This window comes from Zosterops lateralis, assembly GCF_965231275.1.
Source record: "Zosterops lateralis genome assembly, chromosome: 1".
In the NCBI taxonomy this organism is placed as follows: Eukaryota; Metazoa; Chordata; class Aves; order Passeriformes; family Zosteropidae; genus Zosterops; species Zosterops lateralis.
This window is the reverse complement of record NC_139762.1, coordinates 63,431,826-63,456,120: the sequence shown is the minus strand read 5'-3', so window position 1 is coordinate 63,456,120 and position 24,295 is coordinate 63,431,826. Positions and strand designations below refer to the sequence as shown.

The following is a 24,295-nucleotide window of genomic DNA, read 5'->3' as shown; positions in this document are numbered from 1 at the left end:
GCCAATCACCATGGATATAATGAACAGGCAATCGGCACACGCTTATTTCAGCAGCGGCATATGTTGCCACATTCTCAGCCAAACTGGCAAAAGACATGAGAAGGAGCTGGAAGAAGTACTTGAGCACTGAGAATGGGAAGGACTAAGGAATGTTTGAAACAAAAATACTTTAAAAAACTTTCTTAGTTCCACTGTTCACAGAACAACTTAACTTCGGTATCTTAAAACTGCAGATTTTTTCTTGAATAAAGGGATGCATGAATCTCTTATGCAAAAGACATATGGTTTCTGCCTTTTAGTCTGTATTACTTTAAGTGATGATATATTTATAATAAGGTGCATTTTATGAGAGCCTATATTTCACTTGTGGATAGCATGAAAGCCAGGTTGCTCTCTTCTATAGTACAAGCTAATGTAAAGTGAGAGCTGTTGAAAAGGATTTTCTAACAGAAGAATGAAAGCAATGCATTCTTATTCTGTTAATGACAGAATTGACTAATGGAATCATCAACGTAAACTCACCTGTATGTAAACCCAAATCAAATGAACTCAATAGAATCGCTAAATTTTAGTTTAAAAAAGCTGGATTGCTTTTCATTTTTCAGTGTTCTTCAGTCTAGCTGATAATTTGAAGACACTGAATGGTCTCTTTAAAATAAAGTAACTTTTCTAAAACAATAAAATTGTCTGATACAAATTAGATATCCAATATTTTCCTCTGTTACTGCAAAAATGAAAGCATGACAGCCATTACATGAAATCATAAACACACACATATGTATACCTACATACATAAAACGTGATGTATATTACATTTCTTTTCCCTAGTCATATTTAGACTTGTCATAGTAAAGAAAAGCGCAGAGAATCTCATGCTGAAATGAGCTGCTGGACTGACATAAATATATAAAGCTAAAAATCTTGATGAGACCTGATTTCTAGTTATATAACAATTCCATAAGTAACTGCTGAATATTTAAATCTTGTATGTTTGTATATATTTGAATCTTCATTTACTGATATTCAGAGAGCATCTTCAGAACTCTCAGTATCAAATGAGCTAATTTGAAATTACTGAATCATTCCTTGACACTGATGATTAATTGGAAGCAAAAACCATATCACTGGCTGATTTAAGCAATACAGTAAAGTCATCACAGCAAAATTCAAAGAATCACCATTTTAGCTCAGCCTTCCCCATAAAATCCAGGGAAACCTCTACTTTCAAGGATCTCTGTCTTCAGTGTACAGGTTATTTCCAAAAGTTGTATGTATGAGTAAAAAGGAAGTACCAACGAATCAATAAACAGTCATAAACTGAAAACTTAGTATGGTATTCCAAGGAAACAAGATCTTACAGAGATCAGTGAATCACAGAAGGGTCAATTTTGGCAGGGAGCTCTGCAGTCCATCTGGCCCAAGCCCCCCTAACCCAAGCAGGGTCACCTAGAGACAGTTGCCCAGGACCATATCCAGATGGCTGCTGAGTATCTCCAAGGAGGAAGAGTCCTCTCTGGGCAACCTTTGCCAGTGTTTGGTCACTCTCGCAGTGAAGAAGTGTTTCCTAACATTTAGAGGGAATGTCCCATGTTTCAATTTGTGTCTGTTGTCTTTAGTCCTGTCACTGGGCACCAGTGAAAAGAGCCTGGCTCTTCTCTCTCTCCCTTCAGGTACTTGATAACATTTTCCATGAACCTTATCTTTTCTAGGTGAAACCTAGAAATCTAGCCCCAGTTCTCTCTTTCTCCACTGGAAGGATTCCCCAGGTCCCTGATCATCTCTGTGGCTGTTCACTGGACTCTCTCCCCTACGGCCATATGTCCCTTATACTGGGGAGCCCAGAACTGGACACAGCACTCTGGGTGTGGTGTCACCAGTACTAAAAAGAGGGGACAGATCACCTCCTTTGACCTGCTGTGACTATTCCCAGTGCATCCTCCTAATGCAGTACATGGTTCCATTAACTTACTTTGCCACAAGGACACATTGTTGGCTCAGGACCCACCACATGCAGTTATATTCATAAAAAATATTTTCTTCCCGTTCAACATACTGTTTAAACACATAGGTGATTTTGCAATGTCAAGGCTGACGTGAGGAAAGTATTTAATATGTACAGACAGTGCCAATATGAACAGCAGCATTTAGATCTGTCTACTGCTTACTCAGTAAAAACAATTTCCTTGTGGAAGCTATGGAATGCAGGAAAAGAATAAATAACAACTTGATATTTTATGAAGCTAGCGGAGATTCAGAGATGGAAGAGCAAAAACCTCTAAGCTAGATTTAAAGCTAGATCTTGAATACATATCTTTGGCATGAAACCAGTTTTTAGTTTAAAACCTGAGAGCAGTTCAGAGTTATTGTATTTCCCTGTCATATTGCTTGAGTACACAATGAATGTATATGATAAAACCATGCTGAGTGGCACAGAACTGCTCTATGAGAACAACTGGATGTTTGGCTACTAGACATGACTATTACTGCTAAGTAAACAAAAATATAGCAATATTAACATTAAAAAGTTGAAAGTCAAATGCATTAATTACTGAAACAATGTTCAATACAAAGAACTTAAATAATTTCTGAAAGAAGTAAAATTCCTTGTTGCAAGGCCACATACTCTAGGTTTATTGTTATTGTAATTTCCCAATGGAAAGATGTATCAACATTTAGTACATTTGAAGGCCTTTGACTGTCTGAGAAAAGTATATATACTAAGAAAGCTTTCTGGTTATGAGTAACATTTATAACTCTTCTGAGAATAAAAATAATATTCTCATGTTATCTAGTTCCCTCACTCTGCTACTGGGAAAAGGAAAGGTTTCAGATGCATCTCTCAAGGCAATGTATTTCTTCTTTCTCACTTTGGTACACATAATTTGCTGAAGGCTCTTTAAGCCTCACATGCCTTCCATGTCAGAGCCTTGGTCTGAACAATATTAACCTCACACTTTCTCATTCCTGGAAAGTCCATACAATGACAGAAACCAATACTATACCTCACAGCTGTGTAGCATCAACAGATAGGCCCAATCCAGTTCTTCCTTTTTATGTGTTGGGTTATACAGGTCAGAATGACAAAACCAAGTGGCTTAAATTTGGCACTGAAATGTTTTTATTTTCAGATGTTGCAGAATGGGTACATCCCACTTTTAAAGATCTCAAAAGCCCATGTCATAAATCAGGCACTTAAATACGAGCATTTGGTGCCTTTGTCCCAGTGTTTTTCATATGAACAATATTTGTCTATGTCTAATGGACCTTGATATCCAGCAATGATAGCTATTTTCCAAGTGAAAAGCATACCTAAAAAAAAAAAGGAAAAGAAAACTGAGAGAGAGCCAGCAGACAACACTTTAAATGAAAACTCGCCTGTACAATTCTCAGGTCCAGCCTGAAGCCATGTAATTTAAAATATGCAGTACTTTCCAGAAGGATGAGATACTTCTACTGTAGCTAGTAAAGCAACTCTGGGTTGTCACAACAACTGTAAATAGACAGATAAAATAAATCAAACTGACAAAATGTACTGTGATAAGAAAGTTCTGCAGAAGTACAAGAATCATTCTGACTATTTCATTTCATTTAATTTCATTCAAACTGAATTATGCTCAATAAATAAAATACAACATGATGATAAAAAAAACCCCCTGGCTCTGTCTCCAGGCTACTTACAGCATAAGTGGATTAGATTCTATGCATAATGAACTAGTAAACAGCATACCCATATAAAATGAGGAAAGAGAATTTGATTTCAAATGCTGAAACAGTATGAAGTTGACAATTGCACAGAGTTATTAGCCAAATGCTAGGCAGTCAGCCAGAAGGCTTCAACAAAAATTGCCTTAAGCAAGTGCAGCAACCAAGGGGAGGAGTTAACAGGGGAAAAAAATAAAGGGGGAAAAATCCATTAAAATCACTCATGGGATGATATTTGTCACCAGAAAGGCCAGAATGACAGATGATTAAGATCTTGTTGATGGAAAAAAAGTGCAAAAAACAAGAGCAGATTTAATATAAGAGGAGTCAGTGAAATAAGTGTATTACCAAATAAAAATCTAAAAAACTCCTCCATTAACAGCAAAGGGACAGCCATTTTATTCTGCTAGTCTGTTGTAATTCCCTTTAGAATTTACTTGGATAATGAGTGATTAATGTCTATGTGCTTAAAACTAAAACTGTGTCCTAATTGGGTTTGGCTGAGCTAATTGCCTCTGATCAATAAAACTGACACATAATACGCTTGTCCTTCAAAAATCTCAGTCTGGGTATCATTCCACTTCCCTCAAACCATGCTTCTGACATCCAGGGGAACAGAAATTGGTCGTGTAAGTAGAAAATTGGAAGTAACACAGAAGAACTTAGAGCAGGAAGCATTGGGGAAATATATATTTTATTTGACTAAAAGCCCCTTGTGCTTCATGACACATCCCACCCACTCACAGCAGTTTCCTACACATTTGCAGTCCCTTCTCTGCTATGAGCATTTCTCTGCTTCCCTTACACCAGCACAGAGACTCCAACAGAGCTTCTTAGTGCAGACTGGGAATACAGCAATGGAAGAGGGAGTCCCTTTCCAGAACACCTCAAACACACACAGGTTTATTCACACCCACCTGCCAAGGTGTTTTCATACCCTAGTGTCCCTGCTCCTATAGCCACACCAGCATTTTCTGGCACTGCAGCGACATAGAAAACACACTACTTTTTCCTCAAACCAACCAATTATGCTTTATAGCCATGAGGAATATCAAATCACAGTATACAATGTCTACTCTAGCAAAATTACTCACAAGTGGAATAAAACCATCAGCAATGATGTAATTACTTAATACTACTCCAAATACCATTGTATGTCATTCATTCATGCTTAATATATCTTTTTAATTTCCTTGGCATCAGGGTTAAAGTTAGTTACACAAGCTATGCAGTCTACACAAGTATGTTTTCTTAAGCCAGTTGCTACTAAGTGCAGCCCCTCAGATCATTTCCACTGAAGTGCCAATGTGAGAGCCACTGGAAATGGCATAAACTCATATTCTGCCAAGAGGCAGGAACACGAGACTCGGGCCTCTGCTTTGGTTCAGGAGGATTGTCTGCACGGTCCTTAAAATACCAAGTGAAACAGTGGAACACAGATCTCCCCGCGTTGCTTAAGCAGGAGAAAGGGGCTTATGTAAACAAACCTGTGACTGTCAAATACCAGCTGGCCACTACACACTTGAGCTTGGTGCCACTCAAACCAGTGGTGGTTTTTTAAAATGCCCTTCTGAGACGAAGTAAGCCATGAACTGTACTTAATGCATCATCATTAAAATTTTGCTTATCTGAGATAAACGCCCTTGAAGAGAAATAAATACTATCACAGCTCTATTTTGCTTTTCTATACACAGCCGTGCCCTCTAGTGGAACTGGATGGTTTGCTGAGTGGTTTCCCCTTTTCTGAAAACAAGCACACTCTGAACTACATTCACCAGCTGGAGCTATGATCCTCACTTTATTTTTGGAAGCTGCTGTATTATTAAATTTGAGGAATTTAGATGTACAGAAGTTTCAAGATACTGAGAGAATCCAAACTATAAAGTTTTACCTGAAGTCCCCATTTTTGAGGTAGCCTTCCTATTAGTTGTTGTTTTGACAGAAGAAAATCCTACTTTGTGGTCTTTTACACAATTTCAAAGTCAAGTCAACTGATTTAGGAAGAGACAAAAGGAACTGAAGTAATCTGGGACCACTGCTGACCTATTCCAATACTTTCATAGCAAAAGCACACGAAAATGACAGAAAATTTCAGTAACAATAGAAATTACAGTTTCAGGCCCAACTTCTACTTGCAAGCTTACTGGTGGAGAAACACCTAGAGCTCACAATCTCATGTAGTAAAAATATTAAAGACTAGGAATAAAGTGGAGGCAGAAAAGAAGATCAGGAGAATGATAACAGGAGCCCACATCCTGTTTTCTAAAGACTTTTCAGGGACTGCCAGCTTCAGTGGTGACAGCAAAATTTTTATCAACATCTCCGTGACTGCACACAGCTGTGACTGAAGATTAAGAAAATACAAAGTCATCCCACTGAATTAAGAGAGTCACAGCAGCCATGTTGAGATAGTCACTCCCATCACATCAGGACATGCTTTGCCATCTCATCCAGTCAGGTATAACTGTAGGCTGCCCTTGGAACTGTCTGTCCCAAAGTATGTGCTCATGTCCTTGCCCCAACAGCAATCAAGGTCCTGCAGAAGGAGGATCCTAATTCCTGTTTAGCTTCATAACTCTGCTTAACCACTGATTTCCCCCACACTCAGTTTCCCCCTACAGTTCAGAAAGGTGGGAATTCATCACGTTTTCATTCACTAGATATAATGTAAGGAGAGTGGGAGGTGAGGGCCAAGGAATTTCACTACTACTTTTACCTATTGCTACAGTGTGCCTCTCCTCATCAATCTATTGCATAGAAACCGTGAAACTGAAGCAAGATACGATTTGATTATTATTTGAGAATTATAATTGACTTTCATCCTGTCAAAAAGGTAGTCTATTAAAAAGTTAACATCTAAACCAGGTCTTTGAACCTATATTAACTTGGAGACAAAGTTCCATACCTGTTATTGTGTGAACGGAAATGTAAATATTTTTACTTGGTATGCAGAAATTATTTTCCAGTCCTCTTTAAGATTGGTAATGATCACTATCCATTTCTTCTTCTGCTAGTTACGGGGGGGGTGGGGGGGAATTAAAATCCCAACCACACAAACACAAAAACCAACCTCCCTCACAACTTCCTTTACTGAGATAAAAAAAAAAATTCTCTATTCAGATAGCATAAAAACTTTGTGTCAGCTGCAGAGACTATTGCATAGCTAAACCCCCAAGAGTTAGTACAGGCAAGAGCAGAAATTAACTCTCATTAGAAAGCTATAAAGGTTAATTTGGAAAGGGAAGCTCATAGAAGCTGCTAGAAATGGTAATGAGGCCTCAGGATAAGTGAGACTATGACAGATAGTTCTTAGAATGTAATGCTTGAATTTTGTTTCCAGTGATATAATGTAATCCTGCTGAAGCTTTGGGCATATAAAGCTTCCTGATAGGTGCCAATCATTCTTTTCACCGTGCAGTGAAATTCCTGCAAGAAATGCTGAATAAGACCTTCAGACACACTACCAATAAAGTCTTTATCAATTACAATGGTAGTAGCAGACTTTTAGAATTAAAGTTTGTCTCGGGTATTTCTAACAATAGTTAAACTTTATATCAATACAGATCCAGCTAGCTAAACAATGTACAGAATTGGAGAGCTATAATATCCACTAGTCAAGTCTTAATCATATTCTACAGATTATTAAAACCAAAAGGTCATAAATTTGCACCCAAAATATAAAGATTGTTAAACCATACTATCAGCAAGACTTAAGGAGAAGAGGACAAAAATTACTTCCACAAACCTGAGAGATTCTGAAAGGGCTGAGAGTTTTGCTTACTATTTCTAGTCAGTTTGAGAATGTAATATTGGAGGTTATCAAGCCAACTGCACTCGAAAGAAGAAATCAAGACATAAACCAGATAGATACCTAAACAAACTACATTTCACATCATATCAGCATAATGGGAAACTATTTAAAATCATCTTTCACTGAAAAGCTCAACAGGCATGAGCCTGGTGTCTGCAGTATCACTCTTTCAGAGCAGTATTAATCTAAAGTCAATCTAAATGGGGGTCACTAAAGGCTAGGAAAAGGTGGAATTATGGAAAGGCACAGCTAGGGATGACTTTGTGCTGCATAATCTATTACAGAAGTGTAGCCTAATTTTTGCCTCTAAGGGAGGCTGATCTAGAAAAGAAATCTTCATTTGACACAAGGGTTATACAGTCAAATACATTTCTTTGCTTTTTGCTCTAAAGATTTATTGCTACTGACTTATATTACTGTTCTTTGCAGATGTACAAAGCACAGAATGCCTATGCATTTTTTGTACAGACCAGTATAGCCAGTTATAGCAAATTTGCAGAAGATATTACGAAGAATAAACTAGGAAGTCCTCACTTAAATTCAGGTCAGAATTAATATCAAATAACCAGTTCTGAACTACTTAATTACTAAATGAGCAGAACAGGTCATTGATACTAAAAAGTTATTTAGCATTAATTTTATCTCTAGAAAACTTGACCCAAAGCCCCAGGCAGAATTTTAGGTGGCACTGCGCTGAATTAGCACCTGAAGGATCTGTTCTTGTCTCAGAGCTTTGTTAAATTAATTGCTATTGTACATAGATAGTAATAAATTAGTAAAAATATGTAACATGTATTCAAAATGAAGCCATGTCATTCGGCTTTAGTGATGGAAATGCTATAGCTCTTCACTTTCTGGACAAACTAGGGAATGTCCAGATCAGACCAACACATATAAGAAGTTTGGAAGATGACTACAAGGGGAAAAAAATCAGGCCTACTCACTCTAGAAGCAAAAAAGAAGATCACGCTAAATGTGTGAGCTGATAAGCAGCTTGCAGAATCTCCTAAATTTTAAATTCCTAAGAACCAGTTAAACAAAAGTTTACACAGTGTATTTATAATTCATCACAGCCCTTAAGCAGGGCATGTGCTTTTAGAAGTTTCTTCCAGTCTTGTACTTCTAGAATTAGTGACTGTTAATACTATTTCAACACATTTCTTCTCCCAAATTCTACACAGACATGAGAAACAAAACTGTACAGCAGTTTATGAATAGTTTTTCTAACTGTAAAAGAAGCAATGGAGTCTAGAAGTGCTTATTCATTGCGAATTAGCAGGGCCATCACTGACAAAAACTATTCACAAGAAAATTGAAAATATGTAACGCTGAAGAAATTAATTTGTTTTCCCAAAGCAAAGCTGAAAATTAAAGGTTAAAACCCCTCCCTTGTCTTCTGAACACTTTAATTCCTGTAACATCATATATTACATAAGGCCAGATTGCACAGTTTTTGTCAGCATTTGTGATGTGTGTCTGTGAATACATCAGAAAACACTTGATTCAAGGCCTTCCCCACTTTGTCTGAAGAATTAACTATCCAGGCAAGTGGGAAGTCTGTATTTTCAGATATTGTTATTAGGTCAAGCATGAGAAAAATACCTTCTAAATGTCATATACTTTTTTACAGAACTCTATATTCAGTCTGCCATGAAAGTTGTCTTTCTGACCTCAAGATAAGGCAAGCTGCATCAATTTCAGTGTTTGGAATATCAACCCAACCATTTTTTTTTTAGCAGGCATTTAGCTTTTAATTTGTATTTATGCCACAGAGAAATACTTTTCTTTTTTTTTTTTTTTTTTTTTTTTATAAGCCAAATCAGAAACAATCTATAGGTCATATACTCTTCTAAAAGCACACAAGCTGTGTTGGGATTATGGTTCAATTTTCCAGTGATTCAAAGTATCTCCAACCACTCCTGAATATACTTCTGCAGTATCAAATGATACATTCAGCAGTTGCCCTCTGCACACATTCTCCTTGTAACAAATTGTTTCTTCTCTTCTTTTCTCTTCATATTTTCTCTTCTTTTCATATTCATAAGAAGTGCTCTTCTCTTCGTATTTTTGGAACTTTCAACTAAAATTGATGTGGTTAGAAAAGAAAACGTTTTGACTTTGAAATCTCGGCTTTTTCTAAAAATTGAAGTCTCAATTAAATGGAAGCCTAAGACTTCCCAGATCCATCTAAATCCTAGGTCCATGCCACTCAAACATTAACTGAAAACACGCAGGGTGTGAGACTGTCTTCCTGTTACAGTAACTGTAAATACAGCCATCCAGAAAGACTGGCCAATTGTTCTGAAAAGGTCTTGATTCCACTTAAACTGTCTAAAGATTTGCTGAATGAATACTAACAGTTATTATTTGAGCAGACAGTACCTAGAAATTTAATTAAAACTTTTCACTGCATTATTTACTATTTGTAAGAACAGCCTTTTTTCTTTCAGGTCACTGTTTGCAAGAACCCCTAGTTCTATAAAAGTCCAGCTGTTTACAAAGAAAATAGTGGTGGGATACACACACAAACAATTCAACTACCTGCTTTGCAAGGACTTTGAAAGGTTATCTTCTATCCCTCATTCCAAGAACCTGGCAACCCCAGGGACACCCAGTGGATTTGCTTTCCATACTTTTAAGATTTTATCATGGAATCCGACTCCCTGAGTTCCCAGGATGGGTGAGGTTGGAATAGAGACCACAGTGGGTCACCTGGCCCAATCTCCCTGCTCAAGCAGGGTCATCCCAGAGCACACGGCACAGGATTGTGTCCAGATGGATCTGGAATATCTTCAAGTAGGGAAATCACAACCTTTCTGGGCAACCAGTTCCTGTGCTTGGTCACCCACACAGTCAAGTTCTTCCTCATATTCTGGTGGAAGTTCCTGGGCATTAAGTTTACACCTGTCGCTTCTTGTCCTGTTGCTTGGCAGCACCAAGAGGGGCCTGGTTACATCCCCTCGGCCCCTCCCTTCAGACACTTACAGACATTTGTATGGTCCCCCCTCAGCCTCCTCTTCTCCAGGCTGAACAGGCCCAGCTCCCTGAGCCTTTCCTCGTAAAAGAGACGCTCCAGTCCCTTGATCAATTTTGCCTCGCTAAGGAGGTCACTCCTATGCCACCATCGCTGAAGTCAAAATCACCCTGGCGAGTGTCCCAGCCTGGCAAGGGGCTTTCCTGTGGTCTTGAAAATAACCTCTAAAAGGCCGCGACTTCAGGGATTCACAGGCTGCTGAAGATCCATCCCTGGTATCGCCCGGGCTTTACGCGCAGTTCTACCCCCGCACAAAGGGGACAAGAAGCAAGGAACTCCCGTCAGCAAACTCCCGGCCCGGCAGGACACCCGGGCAGCGGGCGGGGCGGGAGGGCCGGGGCGGGCTGAGGGGAGGCGGCACCGGGGCGGGAGCTCAGCCCGGCCCCGCCCGCGCCCCGCCCTCCGGCGCTGGCCTTCGCAGCCGGGAAAAGCCGGGACGATGCTGGAGACGCTCCGGGAGCGGCTGCTGAGCGTCCAGCAGGATCTCACCGCCGGGTGGGTATGGCCTAGGGCACCGCGGGGCTGGCGGGGCGAGCGGGAGAGGGGCCCCAGCCCGGCCGGGCGAGGACGGGGTAAAGCAGGTGACCGGGGGCCGGGGGAGGCGGGGACTGGCACAGGGAGGGAGGAAGAGGAGGAGATTGCGCAGAGCGGAGCTGGTCTGTCACCCGGGGTGCCCTCCCGAGTGCGGGGACGGGCTGGAAATGCTGTCCCGAATGGCCGTGTGTTTGCACAGGGCCGGGCGGTGATGGCGGGCTGGGCAGAGCTGGGGAGAGCAGGAGGAGCCTGGGGAGCGGCTGCGGTCGGGGGAAGGGGAGAGAGAGAGAGAAGGACAGACAGACAGACAGACCGCTCTTGTGAGAGGAGTCGTGAGTGGGGTCAATTAACGCGCTTGAATTTTTTATGACGTTTTACCGACCTTCAAGGTTTCATGGATCAGCGTAATCCCTTAAGGAGCGTTTCTGGGCGCCGCTTGGTGTGTGGAGAAACTTGCTTTTCCTTGGAGGATGAGTTACTGTCACTCGGGGGAAAGAAGCGCAGGATAAGCGCATGGAACAGTCCCATGCTTGCACTAAAAAGTAGAAATATATTCTTCCTGCGCTGCCTCACCAGGTTTATTTGGGTAGGCCCCGTGTCGGTGCTGTTTTTAGTAGGAGCAGGTGGCCCCAGTGAATGTCACTGGAAGTGGCCAGGGGACAAGGTCAAGCCTGTGCTGCAGAGCTGGGGGCTCAGGATGAGCCACAGGGGAGTATCGTCTTGTAATCAATTGCTTTTAAAAACTGTATGGTCTTTGACGATGTTAAGGCCGCCTTATAATGCCCCTATGATAAATATTTATATATAGTGAGGAATTTCTGTTCCCCAGAAATTTAAAATTTAAAATAAGCAGTTTATCATTATATACTTGTACCAGTGTGTGATGGTCAAGAGAAACTGATAGAAGAGGCTGCCAGTCAAACAGATAAATTGCTTACATGTTATCTGTCTCCTCTTACCAAACAGCAACTAAAAATTAAACTCTCTTGAAAATACAGACAAAAGCATTGCTTTATTTCTGTCTTTCTCTTTTGCTCCTCAGAGGAGTTGATATCTCAGTACAGTGTAAGGCTCTTTGGAAAAGGGTGTTTTTTCACATGGTGAGAGAGGACAGCAGAAAGGTCATAACATGCCAGATCTGATAGTCATTTGACTCTGTGAATCCATATTTGTGTTTTCCGTATTTGCTGCAGTGGAGTCAGTGTATTTCCATGTATTTTGCTTTCTTCCTGGTGTTTCAATGTTTTGTTCTGAGAACAATCCCTGATTTCTTAATGTCCATCCTTGTGTTTTCGCAGCTCCATTAATGTGCCCTTGTTCCAGTGTCCTGTCTTTAAGGGTTATTTTCATCTGTGGTGTAATCTCTTTTATTTTTTTGCCATTGGGAGCCTGTATCTCAGAACCACAGTGGCAGAGGCTGTGCGAGGCTTTTTTTTTTTTTTTTTTTTCCTGTTTAGTGTCCTCATGTAACCAAAACACAAGTTGGCCTGGTTTGCCCTCTCCTGCTTCCTAGACCGTGCAACCTAATTTCTTGATGTTCTGTATTACTCTGTTTGTTCTGTACCCTACCAAAGTGGTAATAGAAGCAATTTTGTGATGTTGAAACTTTAGCTTAAAATTGTCTAATTCTCAAAACCCAAAGAAAGTGTTTTTGCTGTCAAGTTGTGGCCAACTTGTTAACTACACATAAATGCTTGCAAAGTAGAACAAGCTGAATTTAATGAAATTGCCATGGGGAGGGTTTTCCAGGGCTTCTAAGAAAATAATATCACTTCCCAAGGAATACGGGGGCATGTATGTATTGCTGAAAAAGATTAAATCTGGATTGTGTGGTTTAAAGAGAACAGGTTAGACTTAATAGCCATTTCCCTGGTCTCCTTCCTTGCTCAGTTGTGTCTGCTGTCTAATTCTATGTGTCCTGTGAGCAAGGTATCTACATTTTCACCCATTTACCTGTTAGCAAGCTTTTGCAGGAGAAAAAAAAACAACCATAATGGGTGCAGAAGAGTGCTGCTGTTTCAGGCCAGGCTGCATACTGGGGAACATGGCAGCAGAGAAGGGCAAATTGCAGAGCTTCCTTCAGCAGTGAGCTTCTGCCCCAGTGTGCTCTGGTTGTTGCTCCTTGGCTTGGCTGTTACAAACAGCTCTCCTAGAGGAAGTGGAGACCTGCCTTAGCATGTCTTTTCTCAAATTGTCAGCCACCTGGTGTGCTGTACAGCTTTGATATTTCTTTGAGTTCCTGGAAAACAGTGCTCGAGACTGGGGGAGTGATTTGACTATGCCTTAAAGCAGCCTGAATATCTGTCTGCATATTGGGTTGGTTTTAAGTCCCTGGGTCACTCAGGATTACAGATCTCTGTCATGTCTGGAGGATGTCTTTGGTTCTCATAGTTCATGTCCATCTTGCTTATGTCTACGTCATTTATTTCTTCCTGACTTTTACTGTCCTGGACTGTGACCACAAAGGGCCTAGAAATTGAGGACAGCCATTGCCTGGGTGGTCAGGGAATAGCCAGCAGGTTTGATTCTCACTGTACTGTGTCAGCTTGAGTAGGTTGTCTGAAAAAGAGTGGACAGTACTGGGGGGAAGGGTTGTTAGGTTGGTTTGGAGTGGGATTTTTTTTGCTTTTGAGGAGCAGGATACCAGTCAGTTTGAAATGGACCATGTGTGAAAGTAGCCTCAGATACACTCAGTAGCAGTGCACTCTGGTGATGCTGCTGGAGGTTCTGAAAGCTGGCAGAAGAAAAGCTGTGGTTGTGCTGGTTTTTTGTTTACAGACTTATGGTGAGTGCATGCATATGTGTGACCGTCATGCTTTTCCTTGCCACCAGATCCTTCCTGTAAATGGTATTCCTCAGGGCTGGATTGGTTACTTCTGTGCAGGTCTTTAATTCCTGTCTGCTAAGGAAATTGTATCAAGAGATGTATCCACAACTCCTGTTAAACTTTTCATACTGAATTGCCTGATGCGCTTCAAAATATCTCAAGGTTTAGCAGCAGTGTCAGTGGAAATAAATTCATTTGAGGGTTTCCACATAAGTGAAATTCAATTTGTTTGTGAGACAAAATTAACTGTAATAGACTGGAATTAACACATTGTGTTCAAACATTTCATTCTCTGGTTTTGGTGTTGTAAATGTCTGATGGATTTGTGTTTTGGTTTGTAGGTTGAAGACTTTGGGTGACAAATCAAGAGATGCAAAGAAAAGCAGGCAAAGGTACTTCTGAATGTCTTAATATATACCATTAATAAGATATTCTTGCTAAGGGAAAATTTGAAGTAGCTAATATGTATAAGCCAATTGCAAAAACATTTGCATATAATTTTACAAAACACTATTTTGACAACAGAGGAGCTTAACTGAAGCAAATGCTTTGCTTAATACAGCCTTCATTGATAGGCCTAAATAATTTCTAATGGCTGTCAATGAGTTTATAAATTACTATTTAAATTAAATGAATATGCAGTGTTATTGTAGTACCTCATAGAAGATTCATGTTGCAGTACACTGAAATGTAATTGTTTACAATCTCTGTAAATCTCATGTCCTAAAATTGTAACTCAGGTTTTTTTTTAGTGTAAAAACAGAAATAGGAGCTTTTTTTTTTTTTTTTTTTTTTTGGTGGAAATGTGTGTAGTTAAATATTCAGTTTTCGGTTTCAAGAAGTTTTGAGACTTGTGCTGATTTGGTTTACTTTCTTTCTTGTTTTAGGGGTTTGTTTTAGTCCTCTGCATTTTAGTTCTCTGCTCATTCTTTTAACCTGTATAAGCTACAGGGAAAGACTACTTGATGTCTGTAAATGACATTTTTGAGGGTTACTTCTTAAAATCAGCTCAGCTATGCTTTAGTGTAAAGCATATTCTTATTAAAAAGTACTATGGAAACACAAAATAGTTTATAAACAAGCCAAGTGCTAAAAATAAAGCATTTGAAATAAACTGTCCTAAATTCTGAATCCTGATGTTTTGGATATATATATATTTTTAACAGAGTACCAGTACAAGGCATGGAAGCTAAACTAAGACTGGGGGAAGGTCTGAATAAAACTGTTTTAGGTCACTACCTTTTCTGTGTGTTTCCAGTCCATAATAGTTTTGTTCTTCTGGAGTACTGTTGTAAATATCCATTGCTTTTTGAGAAAAGCCCTGGGTGAACCAATTGAAGCATCAGAAACAGGAATGCTGGGGTGGCTTCTGCTTTGCTGATAAAGTTCAGGGACAAACACAGCTTAGCTTGATTGTGAGGATGGCTGAGGGCATATGGATGGGAGCCAAGGAAAGGCCACTAAGGATGGTGTTGCAGTGGGTGTTTGTCACTGACCTTCTGACCAGAGAGAGACTGATGAATTCTCCAAACAGCTTGAGCAATCCTCTGTAACATTAAACCCCATTCCTGATGGGGCCTTCAGCTTCCAGCTCCTGAAAGGGCAAGCAGTGTGCAATCAAGAAGTGCCCTGGGAGGGTGTCAAGGATAACTACTTGATGCCTCTTCATAACCTCTTTGGCATGCTGGAATAGCCTTAGGAAAGCCAGAGCTCACCTGGAATTGACATTTACAAGAGATGTCAAGGGCAAGAAGAGCTGCTAGCCCTGCACTGGTAATAAGAAGCTGAAAGAAAACATGGGATTGGTGATGAATGGGGTGAATTACAGCAAATGTAGAGGTTGTTGAGTTATGTAATGCCTTTGTAGCTTCAGTGCCTTGTGCTTAGTGAAAGGGGTCAAGGAGACTGACCAGTAGTGAATGAATATAGATTGAAGATACTCAGTCCATAAAAGCCCATAGGACTATATGTGCCAAGAGGTATCTCATGAAAATCAAGAGGCACAAATTCCATGTTTCCCTGGGAAGAAAGTATCCCTTGCAACAATGCAGGCTGGGGCTGACAGACTATCTGGGAAGTAGCTTTGCTAAAAAGACCCTGGAGTTCTTGGCAGACAGCAGGCTGAATGTGAGCCAGGGGAATGCCTTGCAGCAGGGAAGGCCAACAGCTGATGGGGCTGCAAACAATACCCAGACAGTGGGGTTGAGGAAGGTGATTGTCTCCTGCATTCAGCACACCTTAAACCACTAACTACCCTGTCCACTTTGGTCCCCAATTTGAGAAAGGTGTTAATATTCTGGAGCAATTTAGTGGATAGCCACCAAAATGGTTGGGACAGGAGCTCTGTGTATGAAGAAAGGCTGAGATGGGCAGTTGTTCAGCCTGGGGAATAGGTGGCTTCTGGGAGATCTAGCAGCAGCCTGTCATTACAGGTGAAGTGGTTATTGAGGAAACTGCTGTGTGGTGGGAACACAAAACGTGATAAGCATAAGTTGAAACGAGATGATCAGGCAGGAAAAGATGAGAAAAGCTTCCTGAGGAAGCTGCTTTGATCTCATACCTGGTTTTAACAGGGGATTGCGATAGAAACTTCCTGAGGTCTCTTTCCACCTCACTGATTCTACCACTTTTCCCTTGCCTTAAGGACAAGAAGGTTTAATTTAGTGGTAGGGTTTTTTTTTTCCCCTCCCCTCCCATTCAAATTCTTTGGATGATAGTGCAGAGCAGTCTATTTGGGTGATCTTCCAAGAGATAAATTTTGGATGACATCAAGATCTTTAGAAGTACTGCATTGTTAATTTTCTATAACTTATAAACTATATATATATATATATATATATGCAATAAATAAAAATACTTATATGTATAATACTTTACTTTTCTATAACTTATCAGTCTTTATATTTCAAGCTGTTATTAATGGAAGTGTATACATGGAATAAGAGATCATTAGAGCATTAAATTGGCAAAGGTTCTTTAGCTTAGTATTTATTTGTAGTGTAGAATATATTAAGTGCAGTGTCTGTATCGAGGGACATGGACTTATATAGTAGTCTTTTTTTTTTTCAGAATATTTCTGTGCCCTTTTTTAAGTTAAAATTATGTTTATCCTGTATCTTTGTTAATTGTACTTAGAAATTATTTAATAAAACTTGTTTTCAATGAACATGGTTGAAAAGAGGTAAGAATGGGCTATCATAAAACATCAAGGGGGAAAAAAAGCAATTGTAACTTTGGAATATTCTTGGCAGATACACCATGCAATGTATTTTAAATCAAAATTGGTAAAATGTTGATGAAACTACAGGAAGAGGAGGAAACATTTCTGTGCTCAGCATATCTGTCAAGTGCAGATGTGTGTTCACACCTTTATTTATAACAGCCTTCTCTTCTATAACAATTTTTACACTTGCTATTTGTTTTATAGAACTGTTCAGTGTTTGCCAGAGTTTTCTGCTGGACTGGAATTACTAAGCAGGTATGACCTTCCTTTTCTTTATTAGTACTTCCTATATTAGGTTAAAAATACTTAATTTCTTAAGAAAGAAATAAAAGAAGAAAATCAAAGTATTGCTAGTAGGTTTTTGATTGTTCTGCAGTTATTAGTGGGTGAATGATAAATGATAAATGTGTTTAAAGCTTGCCCAGTCCTCAGGTGCTGTCACGTTAATGAAACTGAAGTTCTGGAGGAAAAGCCACATTTGAAAGATGACTTTAGTCCATGTCCTAATGCAGAGAGGTGAAGGAGGCAAGCACTGAGCCCCAGTCTGTGATGTCATAACTTAGACATATTTGATATAATTTCCTTCTGTCCTTTTTTTTTTTTTTTTTTTTTTTTTAATTGGAAGGGGTATATGTATTATTACAGTCCTGTTAATTTTTTCGTTTTCTTAATTAAATTGAGTTCCAAGTGATGTTTAAGGTGGTGAGTTGTCTTCTAAGTATTGCTGGGTCCATTTAGCTTTTAATGTCACTTAGGTTAAAAAACATGAATAATTTTTTTTCTCTAAAGACATTATTTCTCACTGCATATTTGTCTTGGCAGAATGGTAAGTACTGGAAAGAATTACTCAGCTTTTTAAGCTGTAATTTCTGGTAGTATCTGTAAATATAAGCACAGTGACATCCATGAATTCCTTTGTAAGGAGAATGCAGTAAGAGTAGTAATTTTTCTTCTCTTCAGATATGAAGATGCTTGGGCTGCCCTTCATAAAGGAGCCAAAGATTGTGCAAAAGCTGGAGAGGTAAGAAAAAATAATAATGCCACACATGGAATATTTTAAGATGTGTAAATAATTTTAAACTAAAATTTTTAGTACCAGCCTACAGGGTTAACCTCGCCCCCCCAAGTAAACACCCACACAGCCTTGTTCACTCTCACAGTAATGTAAAGAACAATGTAATGCAGATGTGAAATAACAAATAACATGATGCAATGTAAACAGTTGCAAAGATGATGTGATATGTTACTGCTGTAGCTCTTTAAAAGCAGCATGGCTGGGAAAGTACAGAATGTATTTGGGGTTGAGGTGCCTTAGTGGTTTGTAGCAGGGCAGGGCTGCCGCCCTCTCCTAGTGTACAAGAGACGGTGAAATTGGCTTGCCCAGCTGAAGAGATTTGGGAAGTGTTTGTGCTTTCTCCTAATTTCATTCACTATCCCTGCCCTGCAAGCAAAGTGACGAGTTGTGTGGTTTATTTGTGGAATGAAGGGAAGGAAACTTCCAGTAAGTGTTACCAGTGTGTTACTCAGCACGACTTTCAGTTTCAAGCCGAGTTTAAGGGACAGACAGTGTAATCTGGGTGGCCGCAGTACAGAGCAGGACTGAGCTGTGGGGTTTTCTGTCCTGGCTGAAACCTTCACTTTGGCTGGGTGCATCCTTCCTGGCTCTTCTCTTTATTTAGAGACTTCTCTGTATCGTTTTGTAATGGATAAATAATTCACTGTGTACTTACAATAAGAAAGAAAGTCTCTTATTTACTTCTTTCTCTTGCCTAATGGTATGGCCCTGCTTTTCTCTGCATTCTAGTGAAAACCTTCAGGTGCTGGAGATGGAGTTCTTCTTGCCAGTTTGGCATGTTTTACTGCTCATAATGTTCTTTTTTTCCTAGAAAATCTCTTAAATGATGTGGTCACAATTTTATAATACTCACTATAGTTTGCTTTAAAAATTGTAGTTTTGAAAACAGTGTGAAGTTTCATATATATTAAACTAATATAACCTAATCTAACATGTTATGGCTGCTTGGGAAAGTGAAAATGAAAAGCTTCCAAGAAGGCTTAAATTTTCCATTAAATTCAGATATTTACTTCAGTGTACGTATTGTTTGTGGAGTATTGTTTGTTACTTTTTTTATGAAAGGGGAAAATAAAAACTGTGTAAGCACAGAAGATTGACTGGACTGTAGAAGACCTAAAGGTCCACTTGTCCAGTATCCTATTTCTGCTTACTTGTGCTGTCTTATTTATAAATGTTGAATAAAGTGAAAATTTTAAGCTTTAATTGCAGCTTACATGTTAAATGGTAGATGTTAACTACCAGTTCCATGTACAAAATTCTCCTTTTAGATGATTGTCATTTCAGCTGCATTCAGTTATCTCAGGGCTGAAATGTTTGTGGTGTTTGTCCCCATCTCATGGTGGCTTGTTTTGTTTGGGGTTTTTTTTGTTTGCTTTACTGTTCAACTGATGTAAATACCATATCCCAGTCTCAGAAGCAGACCTGGCTTTATTTAAGTAAGACTATTTGGTCTTCTGAAGTGTTCCATTTCTCACTGGGCTTTGGAATAAGTTTTCAAAGCTTGTCTGGTGAAACAGGATTTTTTTTTTTTAACAGGGATAGGTAGGTGGAGGAACTTGCAAAAGGTAGAAATCATTCTGCTAAAATAATTGATCTAAAGTGGGTCGAATTGTAAACTGGAGAGCTTCTTTGCCCATTGCTAAGATTTTTTCAGTTTCTGCGTATAAAGACTATAAAAATTGAGGTGTTCAGAATGCAGACACAACCACAGGCTACTGTAGTTATGCCCAAGAGGAAGAATGAGTAGTAGAATTAAGAGCAGGGAAACTAATTGAATCATCTCAATTATATGTAAGGGTAACATTTGTTGCCTAAGACTGCTTGATCCTGGTGTTTTTCATAGGAAATATAAACAAAACTTTGAAACAATGTATCCTTTTCTTATCTTATATAGTAAAAGTTAGGAAGACTAAAACAAGAATTGAACTAATATAGAAATGTATTCATAAACACTTGGCACTACTGAAGTTTATCACAAAAGCGGAAGAGCAGTAATATTATAAAGGCAACTTTTTTCTAAATATCATTCCTTTTACTTTGTTTTCTAGACTACTTTGCATGTGCAGAATTTTCATTTATTGTTAAGATGAAATTGGTATGACTGGCAGCATTAAACTATTGATCTAAATACGCCCAAAATTGCAACACTGCAATGTTGTTATTGTGCACCAGTGCAACACTGCTGCCAAAATTTCAGGTACATCTTGTTTATAGTTAACAACATCCATAAAATACTTCCTGCATTGATTAGTATATTGAGAAGTCACTTTTTGTCGTATTTTTGTTCAATGCATTTTAATATAAATATTCCATACTACACGGGATTTTATTGAGCATGTTGTTTATTTACTTGAGGAGTACACAAGTGGCAGTGCTGTAGGGTTGCTGTGCTGACCTTATGCTTCCAAATGTATTAATTATAAAAATGAGTCAAGATGCTCATAAACAGGTACATAAATTTGCAATTAAAGACCTATTTGTTGCAGCTGGTGGATAGTGAAGTTGTGATGCTTTCTGCACACTGGGAGAAGAAAAGGAACAGTCTGGTGGAACTGCAGGATCAGCTTCAGCAAATACCGGGGTTTTTAGCAGATCTGGAATGCCTCACAGCAAGCCTAGGTAAGTTCTTACAGACATAGCAAGCATTTAGATCAGTACAGAGGATTAGACTGAAGTTTGGCTATTGCAAATGCTCTGATTATAAAATTCAATTTTGTTTTCTGTGGTAAAACTGTGGTTCTTAAACTATTTCCTTAAAAAGATTGACAAGTAGCAGTGGTTGCTCTCCCAGCAGTTAAAATTCTTTATGCGTTGTTTTTTGGGGAAAAAAATTGACAAATGTTTAAACAGGTGAAAAATGCTATTCTTGAAGTCTTATTAAATTGTTAAGATTTTTTGATAGTATTAACACTCATGTATATAGCTGCTTCTTTTGGAGTCTATGTAATTTTACATAATAATGCTTAAACTTCTCATTTGGGGTGGGACGGGGAAATTTACCTGGCTAGGTAGACTTTCAGGCAGAAACCTTTGGTTTTGAATAATTATTGGTTCCAAAGGTAATTTCCATAATTTGAATTAATGTACAGGGTTAAGATATTCTGAAGTAATACTCAGCTTTTCTATAGATGAGTATTAATGCTGCCTATTAAGATTAGCAAACACCTCATGTTTATTAGGTGGGTTGCAATTTTTAAAACTTTACCAAAAGTTAACCTGTTCATTTTATTTAAAAGATTAATTGATGGACTAATTCTGGAACCTCTCATACAAAGCTGTTGATCCAGTGTTGAAAATTAAATTAGGAAAGCATACTGGGGACTCTTAGTCTCTGAAAATCTCTACTATGCTGGGCCTTGAAATGGACAAGCAGCAACCCTGTCTTTCTACAGTATATCTCTTAATGATTCCATGAAAATCTATACGGGGCACATCACACTAAAGCTTTGAAAAACTGCTGTCTGCACATGGATTTTAGGTAGCTAAGTTTCCCAAGGACTGTGCCTCCTTCACTCCTCTTTCTTACAGCAGCTGGGAAGCAGGCAGAAATTCCTCAAATTCCTCATGTAATTGCAACTCTTTTCTTTTTTTTTTTTTTTTTTTTTTTTTTTTTTTTTTTTTTTTTTTTTTTTTTGTGGAATGGGCTGGATTTATGTGATGACATGATGTGAAGAAAAGGAGGATTCTTTTCTATCTTCAAGGGCTAATTTCTCATTCTGCTATGGTCAGTGGACATGCACAAATCAGCTTTTGTTCCTGGGTAGGCTGGTAATAACTTTGCTATTTATTTCTGAACCAAGGAATGTATTCTACTTTTTATTACAATCTTCTTATACCATTGTGTTTGATAAGGCTTTATCATCTGTGCTAACCATTTAATATCGCCTGTTTGAAAAAAAAGAATTTCTAAGGAAATAAAAGTTCAAATAATGATTTATTAAAATATTTGATTTAGTATTATCATGCAGTCCACTGGTAGCCCAAAGATAAACAATATAACAGAAAGCTAATAGAATTGCCTTTACAGTTCATAACTGCAAATGCTGTAAATCCTGATGGATTTGGGCTACTTTCTGATTCCTAATACAGTTTTGTGAACTAATCTTGCTCCAATTGTAGAATTTCTTGGAGAGGTGTGTCTCTAGATATTTTTGATACTACAAAACTAGGATTTAAGGAAGTATTCAGCAGCCTGCTCAGGGAAGCTAATGAATTTTGGAGTATAGTGCTATGGTTCTGAGATTTGAACCAAACATTCTAGCTTTACCTTTTGTGTCAGATTTTAAGTAATTTATTTGAAGTTTCTTATTAGTTCCTCCTAGCAAGTGTGAGGTTTTTAAAAATTGTTTCGGGTTTTATTTTTTCTTCTAATACTTTTATGGAGGCTATTTGAAGAGATAGGTGTAATTTGTACCAAATTCAGTATCTAACCTTCTGGAGGTGATTTAACAGAAATTTTCTGCAATATTCTGCTCACTGTTTTTAGCTTTTATAACCCTTAACTTACTGCTTCATATTAATATAAACTGTATTCAGTTTTCCAAGAAATGACTATTACTCTGACTGTAAATTTTCAATATGAGTGAAATATTCTGGAGAAAAAAAAAAAAAAAAGTGAAAATAGAATCACAAAGTGCTGGGTTATTGTACCAAAGATGTAGTTTGGCTAACCATCATTTCAATAAAATAGTTGTTTCTTCTGACATGACATGCTTCTAATAGATCTATTAATGCTTTCATTTTGAAAGTAGATAGGGAACCTTGGCCACTTTCAGTAAAAGAAATTTCAGATAATGGAAATGAACCTTTTTAGTGGCCTACTTAAAATTGGTATGACTCATGTACAGATTCTTCACCTTTTGCTATGTATTACAAGACACACTTTCATTAGCAATTTTATAAAGTTCTTTAGCTTAGGTATTCACATTATCAGTCATCACTCACTTGAAGTAGAAAGTCTGTGTCTTTGTTTGATGAATTTATTATATTATGCAGTATCTTGTACCTGCTACTGAGAACTTTGAAGAAAAAATTACTCTCATCTAAAAGTGAAAAGACAGTTACTGCCCTTTCAAAGTGCAGAATTGGAATCATCACTTAAGGCAGTTTTTACTTGAGATGTTGTAGAACGTGTCTGCTCACTGATATCTGGCATACTTAGTATGAAATGTGTTTTCATGTTGGAGCAGTGGCATTTTGATCAAACATCTGTTTTGATTTCAGCAAATCAATATACACAAACATTGATCCAAATCCACTTTTCCCCCCTTCCTTTTTTTTTTTTTTTTAATTAAAGTTTAAGAATTAATACTGGTTTCAGAAAGACTGATCGTACATAGGTGACAGATCCAACATAGGTTGAAAATGCTTTACTGGTGGGACCGGGAAGAAAATAAGGCTGGGATTTAGTCACAGTTAAAAGCCTTTGCCTCTTTGTCTTTAGTGTTGTTTTTTTGTTTGCTTGTTTTTTGGGTGTTTTTTTTTTTTTTTTTTTTGTAGTGAGGGCTATTAGGAGGGCGTGCAATTCATTAGGGAAACAGAATCTTTTGCAAGGATACTTTAGGAGAAATATCCTTGTTTATATCTTGAGTAAAAGATCAGTGTTTTTTATTTCAGACTGTGTATCAAGTATGAAAGTTGCCATTTTCTAGCTTTGCAAAGTTCAGTCTAATTTTTTCAGAATTTGTATTTACCTTTGCTGAGAAAATCAGGGAAAATCTATGTAAACCCAGGGAATATAAATAATACTGTATATAGACAGCTATGTTCAACAGGGAGTTTTTCTTCATAGGCTCCAGGGCTCAACACTTCAGCAGAGGGGGTTGTTGTGTTAGGTAGAGATACATATGTACAAAAGCCATACAATTTGGTGCTGTAAACTTGGAAGTGTCTGAGGATCAAATACACAAGCAAAAGGATCCTGGTGTACTTGCTATGTAGTTTCAGCAAAGAAGCTGCTTTAAGTTCATGTAAGTGCTAAACTACTAGCTGGGTTTAAGATCCTTTCTGTAAAAACTTTTAGATGAAAACTGAGCACTAGTAGAACTGAAATGATATAAAGTTTTCCTTTTTTTTGTTGCGGCTGAATT

General features: G+C 38.4%; 1 protein-coding gene across 3 annotated transcripts in view; it reads left to right on the top strand.

The window, feature by feature from the left end:
• The first annotated feature begins 10,938 nt into the window (after window positions 1–10,938).
• The window catches only part of DTNBP1 (dystrobrevin binding protein 1), a 63,635-nt gene continuing 50,278 nt past the window's right edge, over window positions 10,939–24,295 (top strand). The window contains exons 1-5 of one of the 3 annotated variants that reach the window (XM_083859864.1): window positions 10,939–11,042; window positions 14,250–14,300; window positions 17,336–17,386; window positions 18,092–18,152; window positions 20,693–20,825. In XM_083859864.1, coding sequence (XP_083715990.1) covers window positions 10,987–11,042; window positions 14,250–14,300; window positions 17,336–17,386; window positions 18,092–18,152; window positions 20,693–20,825 — 352 coding nt within the window. In that variant the 5' untranslated portion in view covers window positions 10,939–10,986. Of the gene's footprint in view, window positions 11,043–11,173; window positions 11,204–13,847; window positions 13,867–14,249; window positions 14,301–17,335; window positions 17,387–18,091; window positions 18,153–20,692; window positions 20,826–24,295 lie in introns of those variants that run through there. The other 2 variants (XM_083859866.1, XM_083859865.1) reach the window with 2 other exon arrangements.